Source organism: Somniosus microcephalus, chromosome 7 (assembly GCF_052327205.1).
Source record: "Somniosus microcephalus isolate GS21.2 chromosome 7, FLI_Smic_1.0, whole genome shotgun sequence".
Taxonomy (NCBI): Eukaryota; Metazoa; Chordata; class Chondrichthyes; order Squaliformes; family Somniosidae; genus Somniosus; species Somniosus microcephalus.
In genome coordinates, this window is record NC_140993.1 from 30,549,690 (window position 1) to 30,569,624 (window position 19,935).

At 48.4% G+C, this 19,935-nt stretch overlaps 1 protein-coding gene across 1 annotated transcript in view; it reads left to right on the top strand.

Annotated features, from left to right (window-relative positions):
- piezo2b (piezo-type mechanosensitive ion channel component 2b) overlaps nt 1-19,935 on the top strand; it is an 852,062-nt gene that overhangs the window by 824,244 nt on the left and 7,883 nt on the right. The window contains exons 51-52 of the mRNA XM_085992353.1: nt 6,101-6,180; nt 8,299-8,491. Coding sequence (XP_085848479.1) covers nt 6,101-6,180; nt 8,299-8,491 — 273 coding nt within the window. The remainder of the gene's footprint in view (nt 1-6,100; nt 6,181-8,298; nt 8,492-19,935) is intronic.

The window sequence follows — 19,935 nt, forward strand, 5'->3', positions numbered from 1 at the left end:
ACCATCGGTTTGCTGAAGATGTGCTTCAGATGCCTGGATAGATCAGGTGGAGCCCTACAGTACTCAGCAGCCAGGGTCTCCAGAATCGTCGTGGTTTGCTGTGCACTCCACAACATGGCACAGTGTCATGGCTTGCAGATTCCTGAGGACCAAGTGGCTCCTCACATACCCCATGAGGAGGAGGAGGAGGAGGAGGAGAAGGGCGAAAACGAGCATCCTGACAACTGCAAGTAATCCTAAACCCTCAATATGAAAGCCCCATTCGCAAAATGACACATGCCAGAACTGCAACAGTTGCCATCAGAATTTTTATGGACAAGAACCAACTGATGGCATTTTTACAATATACACAACATTTCACCCAAGTGACTACCCTTGTGGGCATTTTTACAATATACACAACATTTCACCCAAGTGACTACCCTTGTGACTATTTGTGCTTTATTTTCCTCTTACGCGTGCTCCTACATAGTGGTTCCCCTGTGGCTTCAGCAGATGTGGAGGCCCCTTGCTCACTTTCCTGCTGCTTCTGTCTCGACACCTTTGGCGGGTGTCCTCTGGGATGGCGAGCCTGTGAGGGCTCGTCAGCAGTCTGCTGCTCCTGCGGCTGTGCAGGGGTTAAGACGTCTATCTCACTTGGGTGTGGACTCCGGTGGGGCTCTGACCGAGGGCTCTGCAGTGGCATGGAAGTGTGAGCGCTTGGAGAGGAGCCCCCACTTCCTTGTGGTCTGCCACCAACCTCCCTCTCATGGGTCCGGTCCCCCTCAGTGCCTGCAAGTGACTTGAGAGCACCTTGCTGCACATCAGGGGGACCATGGGGACCCGTATCTGCAATGGCAGTCCTACTCAGAAGGACTTCCATGAAGGTCTGGTTTCTCTGTTCAATAGATGGCCATTGCTCCTCAAGAGATGTCATTCTATTCTGAACAATGACCATGTTTTCCATACCCTGGCGACTAACCTCCTCCATAGCCATAGCCCTCCTCTCCTCTACCATAGCCCTCCTCTCCTCTATGGTAGCCAACCTTACCACGGAGGCAGCAATCATTTCCACGTAGGTAGCCATCCTTTCCGTGTTGATGCGTTCATGCGCCACTGACTCCACAAAGGCTCTGCTCATGGTGGCTATGGACGCCTCCATTCGCACCACACTTGCAGCGACCCTGGAGACAAAACCTGCCAGAGACTCCTGCATCTGTGCATGGAGTTCCATCACCTCTGATCTTATGGATGGACCCAGAGACAGAGGGTCGACATGCAGCTGAGCCGAGCTGGCAGAGTCCTGCGCCCTCCGACGAGGACTCTCCACTGCTGTCCCTGTCTCCACAATCTGCTGATGCTCACTTGTGAGCTGTGATACACCAGGTGACAACTCTACTCTATGTCCCGAAGGTCCCACCGAGGTGTGAGTGTCTGCGCTGGTGCTGGGTGCGCTTATTTCTGCTGACACTGCGCCCTCAGAGGTTGCAGATTCCTTTGAGGAGTCTGGAATCTCAGGCTCTTCCTCCTGCACAGTGGGGATGGGGGCTCTCGATGGTCCTGTGGGGGAGTAATGGAAAGAGTTAGAGATGTGATGCCAAGGTTACATGCACATTGCATTTTGCAGATGATCATAAGTGCATATGATGTAGCTTCAGAATCATTATCAGCGACTCATGCAATGTCAATGAGAGAGATGGAAAACGATTCTGTCACCAGCTTGTGGGGATGCACCTGTCTGTCCTTCCCCAACTTCCACATCTGTATCAGCCCCGACAATCTCCAGGACACCTTCCTCCCTGGGTTAATGAGGGCAGCCCTCCTCCTGTCCTGGCTCGCTCTCTCCTGTTGTGAGCTCTCTTTTCCTGCAATGAGGGAGGCAAGTGGAGGTTGAGTGAGAATGAAGGATTGAGTGTAGAGATTGCATAGCATTGATACTTAGAAGGAGACAAAGATGGAGTGAGGATGCAAGACCAAGGGCCCTCCCTGTGTGTTGTCAGTTGTGTTCAAAGCATCAGAGTGAGAGGGAGTGTGAGGGCTGCATGGTGGAATAGTTATGTGAATGTGAGCATAGAGACAGAGGGAATGGCTAAGGGTGCATGGATGTGAGTGTCAAGTGGGATGTGGAGGAAGAGATTGCTAAAGCTGAATGCTGGTGAGGAAAGTCAATGGGGATCAGATTGAGGGTGATGGAAACGTCATACTTACTTTTCCAGTGCGATGAAGGTCATGAAATCTTTTCCTGCACTGCATCCAGGTGCGCTGTGTGAGCCCCAAGGAGTTGACTTCCCCTGCCACCTGTAGCCACACAGCCTTCGTCTGACTGGGAGGCCTCTTCCTCCCTGACAATGCCTGCAGTGATGCCTCATCACATTTTGGTGCAGCTCTTGCCCTCCTGCTGGCCATTGTTCCTGCAGGCTCCTGTGCCATCATAAGGGGAAAGCTTGGAAGCCTGCAGAAGAAGTAAGGCTTGCTGTGGACCTTAAATGCAGCAGCAATGATGACGTCATATTATGCGACTTTCTGCCTGGAAATACTCATTTGCCAAGGGTTCCCACACGTTGGAAATCATTTGGCCAATTGAGTTAAAATTGCATCAATCTCACACACCCATTTAGATTCGTGTGGGAAACACCAAATTCAGGGAACCCGACAATTCTCTGCACCTGAGTGAAAATTGACCCCAAAGAGTTTGCAAAGGGATATAGATAGGTTAAGTGAATGGGCAAAAATTTGGCAGATGGAGAATAATGTGGGAAAATGTGAGGTTATCCACTTTGGTAGGAAGAATAAAAAAGCAAAATATTATTTAAATGGAGAGAGATTACAAAATGCTGAGGTACAGAGGGATCTGGGGGTCCTCGTACATGAAACACAAAAAGTTAGCATGCAGGTACAGCAAGTAATTAGGAAGGCAAATGGAATGTTGGCCTTTATTGCAAAGGGAATGAAGTATAAAAGTAGGGAAGTCTTGCTACAACTGTACAGGGAGTTCATGAGACCACATCTGGAGTACTGCGTGCAGTTTTGGTCTCCTTATTTAAGGAGGGATATACTTGCATTGGAGGCATTTCAGAGAAGGTTCACGAGGTTGATTCCGGAGATGAAGGGGTTGTCTTATGAAGAAAGGTTGAGCAGGTTGGGCCTATACTCATTGGAGTTTAGAAGAATGAGAGGTGATCTTATTGAAACATATAAGATTCTGAGGGGCCTTGACAGGGTAGATGCAGAGAGGATGTTTCCCCTCGTGGGGGAATCTAGAACTCGGGGGCATAGTTTCAGGATAAGGGGTCGCCCATTTAAAACTGAGATGAGGAGGAATTTCTTCTCTCAGAGGGTTGTGAATCTTTGGAATTCTCTACCCCAGAGAGCTGTGGAGGTTGGGTCATTGAATATATTCAAGGCGGAGATAGACAGATATTTGAAAAACAGGGGAATCAAGGGTTATGGGGAGCGGGCAGGAAAGTGGCGTTCAGGCCAAGATCAGATCAGCCATGATCTTATTGAATGGCGGAGCAGGCTCGAGGGGCCGAATGGCCTACTCCTGCTCCTGTTACTTATGATCTTATGTTCTTAAGTTAGATCCATAAGTTAGGCACAGCTGCTCTCTCAGTCACCTGTTTCGGGCGGGAGTGATTTCTGGCTTCATAGACTCATTTTCAACAATTTTGTTTCACTGATACTTGCACTTCACTCTACCCCCTCTCCCCCCCACCCCCATCTCCGCTCCCCACAGTGCTACAGTCTCACCTCACCCCTACATTTATGACCCCTCACTTCCACGGCCACCAAAATATACAGAAAGTGTCTGAGGAGGTACGACGCTCCCCATGGGCATACCTCTCTATGTTTTCCTTATGGAGGAGTAGGGGGATCAGTAGTGCATGGAGGCGAGGGAAGCAAGGCCAATTGGCAGAATATATTGGCAGTGAGTGCCAGGGTCCCATCCCACCAGCCGACAAGACTGACGCTCCCTCTTCCAGGAGGCCTTCCAAGACTTCCTGTGAAAAATTCACAGCCCTTTGACGAGATGCTGCCTTGTCACGGTGTCCCATAAGCAAAGCTGGCCTGAAACCGCTTATGGCTCTGGCAAGAGGCACTTCAGATGAAGCTGGGAGATGCCCATGGTGGATAAAACACCAAAGGTTGAGAAAAAAAATCTCCGCAGCTTCCCCTTGAAAGAACCTCCGGATGTCCTAAAGCGCTTTACAGCCAATGATGTTCTTTTTTTGAAGTGTAGTCACTGTGGTAATGTAAGAAATGCGGTAGCCAATTTGCGCACAGCAAATCCCACAAACAACAATGTGATAGTGACCAGGTAATCTGTTTTTTTTTCAGTGATGTTGGTTAAGGGATAAATATTGGCCAAGACACTGGGGAGAACTCCCCTGCTCTTCTTCACAATAGTGCTGTGTGACCTTTTACGTCCAACTGAGAGAGCAGGCGGAGCCTCGGTTTAACAACTCATCCAAAAGATGCCACTTCAGACAGTGCAGCTCTCCCTCAGTACAGGAAACTCTCGTTTAAACGGCATCTGGAATTCTCTTAACCAGCAAAATTCTCACTCCGAAAACAACACCTCAATAACCGGCAATGTTGCCGAGTCCAAGTCTCCCGCGGTGGCCGAGCTAGTCAGTGGGGGTAGTTCTCCAAACTGCCACTACTTGGCTTCTTGGCACTGTCGGAAGTCGGAACACCTCAATACCCCTGTAACAGGAGTCTGACTCTCCCATGCTGCCGGTAGTCTCTTCTGATCCGCCATTTTACAGGGGTACTGTGTGTCTCCCATGCTGCTGGTAGTCATTGCATTGCATTACCCTCAACTGGCAGTACTGTACTTAATCAAGCATCTTCCACCATCCATTTAACACAACATTCTGTAGGTGAGTACCAAATTACTGTATACTGCACATTTCTTGATTTTTTTATTTTTGTTTGTTTAAAAATAGCCTTGGTAGATAACCCTCTCCGTCATCCGGAATTTTTGATCAACCGGCAACATGCCGGTCCCGTTGGTGCCGGATACCAAAGAGTTTCCTGTAGTGTACTGGAGTGTCAGCCTACATTTTATGCTCAAGTCACTTGAGTGGGACTTCAACCCACAACTTGACATCCCCAAGTGCTGTAATAAAGATCGTAGTCTTTACGGAGGCTGAACCACTTAGGCACTGAAGTTTCCTGGGGTCTGAGCTGCTTAGCTGTGCCTTTAAAAACACAATTTTTTCCAGAACATGCAATGGCCCGGAATTTACGGCCAGCGGCGAAGTGAAGGCGATCGCCCCTGGCCTCGAAGTAAGCTTCGCACAAGGATCTCGCAATCTCTGTGTTGAGAACTTCGGGTTTTCCGACGTTCAATTCAAATCAGCGGAGTACGGTGGGGATCCCCTTGTGCGAGCTGCTGTGATGTCTAAGCAGCCAATCAAAATGCAGAATTCTCACAAACAGTAAACAGGGAAGTGAGTAAGCTCTTAAAATTCTAAGGGGGAAAAGTTGGGTTGCTTTGCGCCTCCCATTAGCGCCCTAATGGCGGGCGCAAAGGAGGCAAATTTTGACCCCCAATGTTTCTTAAAATTTTTAAATATTTTTTAAAATGGATAAATTTCACACCGCACAAAATTTTAATTAGTTTTTCAGTCAATGCGCTGTTACAACCCCAGTTACACCTAATCCCTTTGGGTCTAACTTTTGGTGGGGAATTTAACAGCGTAGTTACTGCAGAAGAGCCAAAGTTTTCGTCAGTTTCCCTGATTTGAGTGACTACACCGATTGCCGGCTCTGTGGCGGGTGGGGGCCACAGCGCAGCCTGTGTCGGAGCTGTGAATGACAGACTGTCATTTCAGGGTTTCCGCATGCACCAAATCCCACAGTTGCGGTCAGTTTCAAAGGCGGAATGACGCCGAACGCTGCCAATTCACCATCATTCGGACTGCAAACTCCGAGCCTTTATTTTTCATACATAAATGAACTTACCAAGGAGCAGGCAGCGCCCTCTGCTGGTGAATGATGTAATTTTCCAGGGCAGTGAGAAAATTCAGGGCCATTATTTATATTAAGCAACAAGTGTCTTATTATTCTTATATGTGATAAACTATATATGAAGAAAAATGTTTTTATTTTACAGAAAACTTCCAAAAATATTTCCAAACTACATTAGGGCTCCCTCTGATTCTAATACGAAACCTGTGAAACAGCTTTATGAAAGTAAGTGTGTATATTTGAAATGCTTATACTTTACTGTGTGAACGTGCATGAATACAATGACACTCAGGAAATGAGTAGCTGAGTAACCAATGCTTGACACTAAAGTGTTGGCTGGGATTTCCTCAGAGCTGCGCCCACTCCACATCCGTAACTTCTCCAGAAATACGGCACACACCCTGTTTATGCATTTAGACAGGGTTTCTGTTACCTCTGGGGAAGTTACATAAGAATTAGGAGCAGGAGTAGGTCCCGCGAGTCTGCTCCGCCATTCAGTAAGATCATGGCTGAACTTTTGCATCAACTCCACTTTCCCGCCCGATCCCCATATCCCTTGAGACCGCACCTGGAATACTGTGTACAGTTTTGGTGTCCATACTTAAGAAAGGACATACTTGCTCTCGAGTCAGTACAAAGAAGGTTCACTCGGTTAATCCCGGGGATGAGGGGATGGACATATGAGGAGAGGTTGAGTAGATTGGGACTCTACTCATTGGAGTTCAGAAGAATGAGAGGCGATCTTATTGAAACATATAAGATTGTGAAGGGGTTGGATCGGGTGGATGCGGGGAAGATGTTCCTGATGATGGGTGAAACTAGAACTAGGGGGCATAGTCTTAGAATAAGGGGCTGCTCTTTCAAAACTGAGATGAGGAGGAACTACTTCACTCAGAGGGTGGTAGGTCCATGGAATATGCTGCCCCAAAAAGCTGTAGAAGCTACATCATTACATAAATTTAAAACAGAAATAGACAGTTTCCTAGAAGTAAAGGGAATTAAGGGTTACGGGGAGCGGGCAGGAATTTGGACATGAGTCTAGGTTCGGATCGGTCATGGCCCTGTGGGTAGCGGAGCGGGCCCAGGGGCCGTGTAGCCTGATCCTGCTCCTATTTCGTGTGTCTAATTCTGTTAGATTCAGGAGATGGTTCTGTGATAGTAGATTGGCGGTTAGGATCAGATCAGCCATGATCTTATTGAATGGCGGAGCAGGCTCGAGGGGCCGATTGGCGTACTCCTGCTCCTATTTCTTATGTTCTTATGTTCTTATTCCCTTAGTGCCCAAGAATCTATTGATCTCAGTCTTGAATATACAACCTCTTTGGGGTGGAGAATTCCAAAGATTCACCACCCCCTGAGTGAAGAAATTTCTCCTGATCTCAGTCCTAAATGGCCGACCCCTTATCCTGAGACTGTGACCCCTGGTTCTAAACTCTCCAGCCAGGGGGAAACAGCCTCTCAGCATCTACCCTGTCAAGCCCTCTAATAATTTTATACGTTTCAATGAGATCACCACTCATTCTTCTAAACTCCAGAGAATATAGGCCTGTTCTACTCAGTCTTACAGCAGTGGGACAGGAGCAGCTCCGAGGAAATAACTGGTCAATGTTTCAATTCTGTTGATATTTGACTTCTTTTATTACCCTTAAAAAATGCATCTAATTCCTGTTAAAAGCCGTGCCCCGCTTGTTATGCAAACATCACATGTTGGAACTGTTCAGTTATCCAAACAGTTTTCCACATGTGACAAAATATCCAACTTTAATTAATTTGTATGTAGTTTACTTTTTTTAATTAAAAAAATGCCATCTTGTTTATTTTTCCTGCTTTCTGTCCCTTGACTGTGTTGAAATCATCGCACCTTCTCGAACTGCATCTTTACCAGGCCCGCAAAAAAAATGTGTTTTTTAAAAATTCATTCCCGGGATGCGGGTATCGCTGGCAAGGCTGTCATTTATTGGCTATCCCCAGCACCCGTTGAGAAAGCGGTGGTGGGCCACCTTCTTGAACCATTGACAGTCCACGAGGTGATGCTTTGTAAGTGTTGATGCAACTGAATGGCTTACTCGGCCACTTCAGTTAAGAGTCAACCATGTTGCACAATTTCTTAACTCCCATAGACTTTTTAAAAATCATATTACAGTCTTCGGGCTTTTAAAGCCAAGCTCAGCGCCACCTAATCACTGCTTTACCAGCTTTTAATTTTTTTTTATAAAACTATTTTCAGACTTGGGAGCATCCTGAAATACAGGCTTTGGCCCTTTATTCTTTACGTTATAAAATATTGATGAAAATATGTAACTTTTTCAATATGCTGTTCCGTATTGTGCGTTTCCTCAATAGATGGTGATAACTACTGTGAACTCCTTGTAAGACTGGCTCAGAAAAGAGACAACGGCACAGGAAACATTCAGGAATGGTGGACTGTTAATCAGACCAAAAGGTTCCAAAGAAGTGACGGAAAAGATAGCTTAGAACTTATAGTATTCAGTGATAAAGTTAGCCCGCCAAGCCTTGGGTTCCTTGCTGGCTATGGGTAAGACAACAATTTTACTTTGTTTACAGTTATTAGAATCATAGAATAGTTACAGCACAGAAGGAGGCCATTCAGCCCGTCGAGCCTGTGCCGGCTCTCTGCAAGAGCACTTCAGCTAGTCCCACTCCCCCGCCCTTTCCCTGTAGCCCTGCAAAATTTTTCCTTCAGGTACTTATCCAGTTTCCTTTTGAAAGCCACGATTGAGTCTGCCTCCACCACCCACTCACTCAGTGCATTCCAGATCCTAACCACTCGCTGTGTAAAAAAGTTTTTCCTCATGTCGTTCTTTTGCCAATCACCTTAAATCTGTGTCCTCTGGTTCTCGACCCTTCTGCCAATGGGAACAGTTTCTCTCTATCTACTCTGTCTAGACCCCTCATGATTTTGAACACCTCTATCAAATCTCCTCTCAACCTTCTCTGCTCTAAGGAGAACAACCCCAGCTTCTCCAGTCTATCCACGTAACTGAAGTCCCTCATCCCTGGAATCATTCTTGTAAATCTTTCCTGCACCCTCTCTAAGACCTTCACATCCTTCCTAAAGTGCGGTGCCCAGAATTGGACACAATACTCCAGTTGAGGCCGGACCAGTGTTTTATAAAGGTGGTTCATAACTTCCTTGCTTTTGTACTCTATGCCTCTATTTATGAAGCCCAGGATCTCGTATGCTTTTGTAACCACTTTCTCAACCTTCCCTGCCACCTTCAACGATTTGTACACATATACCCCCAGGTCTCTCTGTTCATGCACCCCCTTTAGAATTGTACCCTTTAGTTTATATTGCCTCTCCTCATTCTTCGTACCAAAATGTACCATTTCGCACTTTTCTACGTTAAATTTCATCTGCCACATGTCCGCCCATTTCACCAGACTTTCTGTGTCCTCCTGAAGTCCATCACTATCCTCCTCACTGTTCACTATACTTCCAAATTTTATGTCATCTGCAGATTTTTAATTTGTGCCCTGTACACCCAAGTCTAAGTCATTGATGTATATCAAGAAAAACAGTGGTCCTAGTACCGAACCCTGGGGAACACCACTGTATACCTTCCTCCAGTCCGAAAAACAACCGTTCACCACTACTCTGTTTCCTGTCACTTAGCCAATTCCGTATCCGTGCTGCCACTGTCCCTTTTATTCCATGGGCTTCAACTTTGCTGGCAAGCCTGTTATGTGGCACTTTATCAAACACCTTTTGGAATTTCATGTACAACATATCAACTGCATTGCCCTCATCAACCCTCTCTGTTACCTCATCCAAAAACTCAAATCGAGTTAGTTAAACATGATTTGCCTTTAACAAATCCGTGCTGGCTTTCCTTAATTAATCCATACTTGTCCAAGTGACCAGAAATTAAAGCTAGTATTAAGTCAAAGGAGGAAGCTTATAAAGTTGCCAGAAAAAGCGGTCAGCCTGAGGATTGGGATCTTTATAGAAATCAGCAAAGGGGGACCAAGAAATTGATAAAGAAAGGGAAAATGGAATATGAGCACAAACTAGCGAAAAAAATAAAAACGGATTGTAAAAGTTTCTATAGGTATGTGAAAAGGAAAAGACTGGCGAAGGTCAATGTCGGTCCTTTACAGTCAGAGACAGGAGAATGTATAATGGGGAATGAGGAAATGGCAGAGAAATTAAATAAATATTTTGTTTCCATCTTCGTGGAGGAAGACACAAAAAACCTCCTAGAAATATGAGAAAACCAATGGTGTGGCGAGAATGAGGAAATTAAAAAAATTATTATTAGTAAAAAAACAGTACTAGCAAAATTAATGGGAATAAAAGTCGATAAATCCCAAGGACCGGATGACCTACATCCTAGGTAACAACAGAAAATGATGGAAAAACTCAGCAGGCCAGGCAACATCCATGGAGAGAGAAACAGACTCAACGTTTCAGGTCGAAACCCTTCGTCAGGACTGAAAAACCACAGGAAATGAAACAGATGAAAAGGCCAGTTTGGGGGCTGGGAAATGGGGACGAGAGAACAAAAGAGAAGTGAAGAGACATTAAGAGGTATTCAAAACGAGACGAGATGGTGATAGGACTAGTAAAGAGACAAAAGACGGCTCTAGATTAGGTGTGAAATGCGCTGGCAGAATGGGAGACAGCTGCCATGTGGGAGAGAAAAAAAGGGGGAAGGGCACGAAACAAATGTGTGGATAAAAAATATATGTAAAAATGTAATAGGGGCCGAGGTTGTGATCTGAAATTGTTGTACTCGATATTGAGTCCGGAAGGCTGTAAAGTGCCTAATCGGAAGATGTCATGCTGTTCCTCGAGCTTACACTGGGTTTCCGTGGAACAATGCAAGAGCCCGAATACGGTGAGGTCTGAGTGGGAATGGGGCGGCGAATTAAAATGACAGGCGACCGGAAGCTCGGGGACCCCTTACGGACTGAACGGAAACGGAAGTGTTCCGCAAAGCGGTCACCCAATCTGCATTTGGCCTCCCCAATACCTCTCAATGTCTCTTCACTTCTCTTTTGTTCTTTCATCCCCATTTCCCGGCCCCCAAACTGGCCTTTTAATCTGTTTCATTTCCTGTGTTTTTTCAGTCCTGACGAAGGGTTTTGACCTGAAACGCTAACTCTGTTTCTCTCTCCACGGATGTTGCCTGGCCTGCTGAGTTTTTCCAGCATTTTTTGTTGTTATTTCAGATTTCCAGCATCCACAGTATTTTGCTATCGACCTACATCCTAGCGTTTTGAAAGAGGTGGCCATTGGGATAGTGGTTGTCATCTTCCAAAATTCTATAAATTCTGGAATGGTTCCTGCAGATTGGAGGATAGCAAATGTAACCCCGCTATTTAAGAAAGGAGGGAGAGAGAAAACGGGGAACTATAGACCTGTTAGCCTCACATCAGTAGTTGGGAAAATGCTGGAATCTATTATAAAGGATGCAATAACTGGGCACTAAGAAACTAATAGTAAGATTGGGCAGAGTCAACATGGATTTATGGAAGGGAAATCCTGTTTGACAAACTTATTGGAGTTGTTTGAGGATGTAACTAGTGGAGTAGACAAAGGGGAACTGGTAGATGTGGTGTATTTGGATTTTCAGAAGGCCTTCGATAAGGTCCCACACAAGAGGTTGGTGAACAAAATTAGGGCACATGGAATTGGGGGTAATATACTAGCATGGATTGAGAATTGGTTAACAGACAGAAAACAAAGAGTAGGGATAAACAGGTCTTTTTCAGGATGGCAGGCTGTGACTAGTGGGGTACCACAAGGATCGGTGCTTGGGCCCCAGCTATTCACAATCTATATCAATGATTTGGATGAGGGGACTAAATGTAACATTTCCAAATTTGCTGATGAGACAAAGCTAGGTGGCAGTGTTAGTTGTGAAGAGGCTTCAAGAGAATCTCGACAGGCTCAGTGAGTGGGCGAGAACATGGCAGATGGAATATAATGTGGATTATTGTACATGAGTCACTGAAAGTGAATGTGCAGGTGCAGCAAGCCATTAGGAAGGCAAATGGTATGCTGGCCTTCATTAAAAGAGGATTTGAGTAAAGGAGTAAAGTCTTACTCCAATTATATAGGGCCTTGATGAGACCACACCTGGAGTACTGTGTACAATTTTGGTCTCCTTACCTAAGGAAGGATATACTTGCCATAGATGGAGTGCAACGAAGGTTCATGAGATTGATTCCTGGGATGGCAGGACTGTCGTATAAGAAGAGATTGAGTAAACTAGGCCTGTATTCTCTTGATTTCAGAAGAATGAGAGGGGATCTCATTGAAGCATACAAAATTATTACAGGGCTTGATAGGGTGGATGCTGGGAGAATGTTTCCCTTGGCTGGGGAGTCTAGAACCAGGGGCCACAGCCTCAGGATAAAGGGTAGGCCATTCAGGACTGAGATGAGAAGAAATTTCTTCACACAGAGGGTGGTGAATCTTTGGAATTCTCTACCCCAGAGGGCTGTGGAGGCTCAGTCATTGGGAATATTTAAAACAGAAGTCGATAGATTTCTGATTAGTAAGGACATCAAGGGATATGGTGATAGGGTTGGTGAATGGAGTTGAGGCAGAAGATCAGCCATGGTCTCACTGAATGGCGGAGCAGGCTCGAGTGGCCGAATGGCCTACTCCTCATATTTCTTATGTTCTTATGACTGTTAATTTTGTCCTGGATTATCGTCTCTAAAAGCTTCCCCACTACCGAAGTGAAACTGACTGGCCTGTAGTTACTGAGTTTATCCTTACACCCTTTTTTGAACAAGGGTGTGACATTTGCAGTTCTCCAGTCCTCTGGCACCACCCCCCGTATCTAAGGAGGATTGGAAGATTATGGCCAGTACCTTCGCAATTTCCACCTTTACTTCCCTCAGCATCCTAGGATGCATCCTATCCGGCCCTGGTGACTTATCTACTTTAAGTACAGACATCCTTTCTAGTACCTCCTCTTTATTAATTTTTCTCCCATCCAGTATCTCTACTACCTCCTTTTTCACTATGACTTTGGCAGCATCTTCTTCATTGATAAAGACAGATGCAAAGTATTCATTTAGTACCTCAGCCATGCTGTCTACTTCCATGCAAACGCCTCCTTTTTGGTCCCTAATCAGCCCCTTACTACCCGTTTACTATTTATATATGCCTTAGAAGACTTTTGGATTCCCTTTTATGTTAGCTGCCAATCTATTCTCATAATCTCTTTGCCCCTCGTATTTCCTTTTTCACTTCCCCTCTGAACTTTCTATATTCAGCCTGGTTCTCACTTGTATTCTCAACCTGACATCTGTCATATGCCATCTTTTTCTGCTTAATCTTACTCTATCTCTTTCGTCATCCAGGGAGCTCTGACTTTGGTTGCTCTACCTTTCCCCCTCGTGGGAATGTACCTCGACTGTACCTGAACCATCTCTTCTTTAAAGGCAGCCCATTGTTTGATTACAGTTTTGCCTGCCAATCTCTAGATTGCTCCCTGTCCTTTTCCATAGCTCGTCTAAATCTTATGATACTATGATCACTGTTGCCTAAATGTTCCCCCACTGGCACTTGCTCCACTTGACCCACCTCATTCCCCAGAACCAGTTCCAGCAATGCCTCCTTCCTCATTGGGCCAGAAACGTACTGATCAAGAAAGTTCTCCTGAACACACTTCAGAAATTCTTCCCCCTCTCTGCCCTTTACACTATTACTATCCCAGTCTATATTAGAATAGTTGAAGTCCCCCATTATCACTACTCTATAGTTTTTGCACATCTGTGTAATTTCCCTGCAAATTTGCTCCTCTATATTCTTCCCACTTGTTGGTGGCCTATAGAATACACCTAGTAGTGTAATGGCACCTCTATTATTTCTCAACTCTAACCAAATAGATTCTGTCCTTGACCCCCCCCCCCCATACATTTTAAATCCATTTCTATTATGAACCATCAGTCAATTAATGATGGCTCTGAATTTTTTCACTATCTTCACACGTACGCCATTATTATGCTGTAATTGCACTGAAAAGATTGAGGAAATTCACACTTTCATGTGTTTGGGTACATTTATGCCACTATTGTGCTAAACATATGGGCCTAGAAATTCAGTTGGGCGCACCAGCCGTTAGCGCCTTAGGAGGAGTAGATCTCGAGCGCTAGGCGCTTATCGCCCGGGCGCAGCGCGATCAGCGCCTCTCCCCAACTTCAGGACACATTTCGCGCCGGCGCAAAGTCTTAGCGCGCCCTGCTGCGCGCGCAGATCATGACGTCATTTAATAGTGCAACGCCCTTTGTGCGCCCCAAACCGGAACTTCACTTGCGCCGGCCCATTGTGCGCCGGGCGGCCCGAGCGACTGTGAAGTGGAACGGTACACAGCCCAGCCGGGCCGCGGGGAGCGCAAATTAAAGGGCACTTACTCAGCAGTATAAAGGCCAGCCATTTTCCAGCATTCACTCTTGTGCAATGGTTTTTTGGAGAGAGACCAAGGAGGAGAGTTTACTGGTTTGGACCAACACTTGGACAGGTATTTTTGGCTCAGGCCAGAGCTTACCAATTATCTTTGCTTTCATTCAGAGCTCAGTGTTTGCCAGCATATAATGGGGGCTGCATTGGGTGGCAACGCTGAATTTCAGCCTTATGCCAGAAGGGCTTACAGATGCCGTGAGAGAGTGGCAGCCCTGGCTAGACGCAGAGGGGGCAACAGGCGTCGCCAACTGAGGCCTTACCCACGCAGGGTATACCGCCAGCAGACCTCCTATCTGACCATGTCTGCCGCGATGTGTGTTAGGAGGCTGCGATTCCGAAGGGAGGTGGTTGCAGACATCTGCCGGCTGCTTCAGAGAGATCTGCAGCCACAGCTGAAGCACAGGATGTCTCTGTCGGTGGCAGTGAAGGTGACGGTGGCTCTCAACTTCTATGCCTCCGGCTCCTTCCAATCCGCTACTGGGGACATCGCTAACATCTCCCAGTTCGCCGTGCATTGCTGCATCCGCCAGGTGACCGAAGCCCTTTTCAGAAGGAGACATCAATTCATCTCCTTCCCCATGACCCTGGACAAGCAGCAGCAGCGTGCAGTGGGGTTTTCAAGAATAGCGGGCTTCCCCATGGTGCAGGGCGCCATTGACTGCACGCATGTGGCTTTGCGGGCACCTCTTGAGCATGCCGAGGAGTACCGCAACCGGAAGGGCTACCATTCCCTCAATGTACAGCTGGTGTGTGACCACAGGCAGCGCATCCTAGCTGTCAATGCCCGCTTTCCAGGCAGCAGTCACAATGCCTTTATCCTGCGACAGACAACTGTGGCTGACATGTTCCAGGCACAGCCTCCCCCAAGAGGATGGCTTATCGGGGACAAAGGCTATCCTTTGTGTACCTGGCTCATGACCCCGCTCCGCGCGCCCACGACCCTTGCTGAAGAGGCATACAACGAGAGCCATCAAGCGACGAGGAACCTCATAGAAAAAACAATCGGCATGCTCAAGCAACGGTTCCGCTGTCTCGATCGCTCCGGGGGAGCCCTCCAGTATTCGCAGGATCGAGTCTCCCAATTCGTCATCGTTTGCTGCATGCTGCACAACCTGGCTATCCGCAGGACTCAGGCACTGCCACCTCACGTTGGACCACCACCTCAGGAGGAGGAGCAGGAGGAGCATGAGGACGAGGAGTACCAGCCCAGGAGGGACGCACAAGGTCCAAGGGCCGCCCATCGGCGGCTTATTGAACGTCACTTCTAGGCCCCCTGTCAGGGAATGGCTTGTGCCAATGATAGAACATGATTGCAGCCGCTCCGCAAGCCCTCAGCCGGTTAAGGCAACAAACACTTCAAAGATCAAACATGGACAATGTGAATAAATAAAATGCTTTATTGTACAAACTCTGGGCCCTTCCCACATGAAAACCAAAAACAGACGAAACCCCCAAAAAACACTCAAACACATTACTCGCTCCCACAACCTGGAGAGGATTAACAAAACAGTGCAACTAAAATGGCCGTCATCCTCGGCCTTCGTAAAAAACAAACATCACATCCTCGGCCTTCAAAAAACAAACATCCAATTCTCGGCCTCAAAAAACAAACACAACTGGCCACACATTCGACTATTTGGCCCGCTAGGGCGATGCCTTGGCCATCTTTGGGTGGCCCCTGCCCGCCCTGCTGCTCCGCCTCAAAGTAAGGCCATTGGCTGCTGCAAGGCTGGGGGCAGGCTCCTGAGGGGCACATGTCGTGACGGCAGATGCCCTTGGGGGTCGGCCTAGTCGAGGTCTGGCCGTCGAGCGGCCGGCTGTTGATTGCTGCAGCTGTGGCTGGCCAACATCAGTCGCTGCAGCAGCTCCTGGCAGCTCCACTGGGGGAGTGGCAGTGGCGGCTGGAGGAATGGCGGCAAGCTGGCGGATGGCAGGCGCTCGCTGGTCGCCTGAGACACTGGCACTCGCCCAGGCCAGCACTGCAGCATGCGCACCAATCTGCCGAGGGACAGACCGCTGTGCTGCTGCAGCGCGCCGGGTGCCCTGGCGATGCCTGGCTGACACAGCGAGTGTGGCAGCAGTGAGTGCCCGTGTTGACCTGTTCACTGACCACAGCAGAGCAGCCAGTGACTGGACGGCACCACTGATCACCTGGTCAGTCGCTGACAGATCTGCTCGGTATTCCGCCCGACTGGTGGCCTCTGAGGGCCCGAACTCGGCCACACTCCGAGAGAGGGAATCGATGGACTCAGGCAACCGTGCCACTGCCGCCATGAGCTCCGTGTGCCGGCGCTCCGAGTCCGCGGACAAGTCTTCGAGGCGTTCCATCTCCTCGGCGAAGAGCATCTCCTGACTGGAGGCTGGACTCTCCCTCTGGGGAGAAGGCCGCCGAGCTGGCCGACCCTTCCTGCGTTGCTGGAGGCCGCTGGGCCCAGCAATTGGACTCCCCTCCGACGCATCCCCCCTCTGGGGAGAAGGCTGCCGAGCTTCCAACCCCTCCCGCCTTTCTGCAGCCTGCAGGTCCCAGGAGCTCCCCTCCCCTTCGACACTTCCGCCACGCTGCCCTCCAGGGAAGACGTGTCCCCTACATTGGGCTGGGTGGCCGCGGCTGAGGGTTCCCCTGATGGGCCGCCTTCCTCTTGCTCCTCCTCCTGCTCCTCTTCGGAGGGTCTGTCACTGGCAAGTTGAGGGACCTCCTCTTGACCATCTGAAAGCAGGAAGGCACAAGAGTAGCTTTAGAGTGAGGAGAGGGCGTCAGTGCGGGATGCATGAGTGGTGGCATTCAGCGCATTGGTCGGACAGTGGCAAAGGATGTAGATCTGATGCGCAAGTGGGACGAGAGAGGTGCAAAAGGTGATGTCCTTACCATTGCTGCCAAGAACAGGGTCGGCATCTCCACATGCAACGGGCCCAATCACCCGGCCACCCATGAGGCGCTCCACGCGATGTTGCAGGTCGGTGAGTGGCTGGATATGGGGTCGGCCTCCCCCAGTCGCAGTCCGGCTCTTGCGATTATTCGCCAGCTTGGCCTGCAAGAGAAAGGACGGCCTCTAAGTACAGTGTGTCGCCGTGATCTTGTGTGCACTGCCTCCCATGGTGGAATAGCCTGACCAGTGTGTCGCCATGATCTGGTGTGCACTGCCTCCCATGGTGGAATAGCCTGGCCAGTGTGTCGCCATGATCTGGTGTGCAATGCCTCCCATGGTGGAATAGCTTGGCCAGTGTGTTAAGTGCAGAATGTGCACTTGATGCTCATGCCTGTCCCATAGCTGCTGGATGAAGGCTGGCCATTAGAGCTTTCAGGTCCCTTTGCCCATAATGTGAGGTGCACATGCAAGGATGAGGAGGTCATTGGAAAGGGTACTCACCCTGACAATGCGTGTGAGGTCATTTAACTTTTTGCGGGGCACTGGTCCTGGGGACGTCGCTGTTGGCTGACAGCTTGCTGGCGACATGCCTCCAGGCTCTCCTGTGGACGCGGACCGTCGCCTTCTTGCCATTGTCCGGTTACAAAACATGGCGCCTCTTCTCCACAGCAGCAAGCAGCACACTCAGATCACGCTCTGAGAAGCGCTGCGCACGTTCACGGGCCTTCTCCATGTCTTCAGGCGCTATTTGGGTCCAGCAGCAGTGTTCAGGCCTAGCTGGAGGGCTCCACTATCCAGGGCGTGGCAGCAGACACAGTCGACCCTTCCCCCTTAAGAGCTGGCCGGCGCCAGGGTGTCTGCTGTCAATCACGAGATGGCCGCACCTGCGCTGCGCCCGGCCTCGGCGCTATCGATCACCACCTCCGGCTTAGCGCCCAAAGAGAGGCGTCCAGAAGCAGTTTTAGCGCTCGCCCGAACTAGGAGGGCGAAACTAATGAATATCGGAGAAGTGGCCTAGATTTGGCGGCGGCCGCAAACTTTAGCGGACGCCCCACTTTAGCGCCCCAAAAGTGGCGTCAATGAATTTCTAGGCCATGTTTCCTTGATCTTCTTAATAGTACAAATTTTTCACCTGTTAAAACCTCTCAGGACTTATTTGCATAGCTGCACGATACAAGTACGTGGATGCTTCCTCGGTTTACAGCGCTCCTGCACTCGGTGTGAGTTACACCCTAAAAAAAAATGGCCTTACAGCTCCCCCTGTCACTTCAGATCAGTGTAAGTAGAGTTGGTGAGCTGAAGAGGACACCAACATCACTTACTATTTACAGGTTTCTTAAGATAAATGTTGTTTAATCTGTTCCTTTTTGAAACATATTACTAAAGGCTGTGCAACATGCCTATTTTGATAGGAGCAGTGGGACCAGACATAAAGCAGCACCACTCTCTTCCCAGACAGAAATTCTATGAGCCCCAGCTTCCCCCACCCCTAAACCCCGACACTCAGCTCAACTTCAGACAAGGGCTGTCTTTCCCCATGGCCGTACCACTCTATGCCATCATAATGGAGGAGGCGTTGCAGCAGCTGCATGTCCAGGGGCCAGGAGATTCAGGCAACATGGCCAAGGCCACCAGGTATTACCCTCTCTAAAGTGTACAGGCCACACCGATCATACAAGGCCCTCTCCGAGGAGCTGTGCATCCGATGGCTGCACTTCTCCAAGGTGCCAACTTCACCACAAAGATTTGCAGACTCTCAGAGAGTGAAGAATGTGATGGTACATAGAAACATAGAAGATAGGAGCAGGAGTAGGCCATTCGGCCCCTCGAGCCTGCTCTGCCATTCAATGAGATCATGGCTGATCATCCAAACTCAGTACCCTGTCCCTGCCTTCTCCCCCTATGCCTTGATCCCTTTAGCCTTCAGAAATATATCTAACTCCTTCTTGAATATATTTAATGAACTGGCCTCAACTGCCTTCTGTGGTAGAGAATTCCACAGGTTCACCACTCTCTGGGTGAAGAAATTCCTCCTCATCTCTGTCCTAAATGGCTTACCCCTTATCCTTAGACTGTGACCCCTGGTTCTGGACTCCCCCACCATCAGGAACATCCTTCCTGCATCTAGTCTGTCTAGTCCTGTTAGAATTTTATAAGTTTCAATGAGATCCCCTCTCATTCTTCTAAACTCCAGCGAGTATAAGCCCAATCGACCCAATCTCTCCTCATACATCATTCCTGCCATCCCAGGTATCAGCCTGGTACAAAGGATGGGCAAGGAAGAAAGGAAAACCCACAACGAGTGCCTTACCTTGCCAGATCTTGTGAGATCATTTAATTTTTTTCCTGTACTGTTCTGCTGTCCTGGGAATGAGGGAGTTGGCCGAGAGTATCCGTGACACCTTCTTCCAGGTGGCATGGCTGACTGTTCCGCCAGGGTTAGAGGAGCGCTGTCCCAAGAAACTATGCCTCCTCTCCTCCACCTCATCTAAAAGGGCATCAAGGTCCTCCTCTGAAATATTCACTGTTCTTCTTCTCCCACCCCTTCTGCCTGAATTGCTATCCTGCTGCCAACATAAAGATGCGGGTTATAGATGCCGTGGCGAGATTTGAGCAGAATTCAGAGAGAAAATACTCCCAGGTTAAGCTGAAGATTTGAGACTGCAG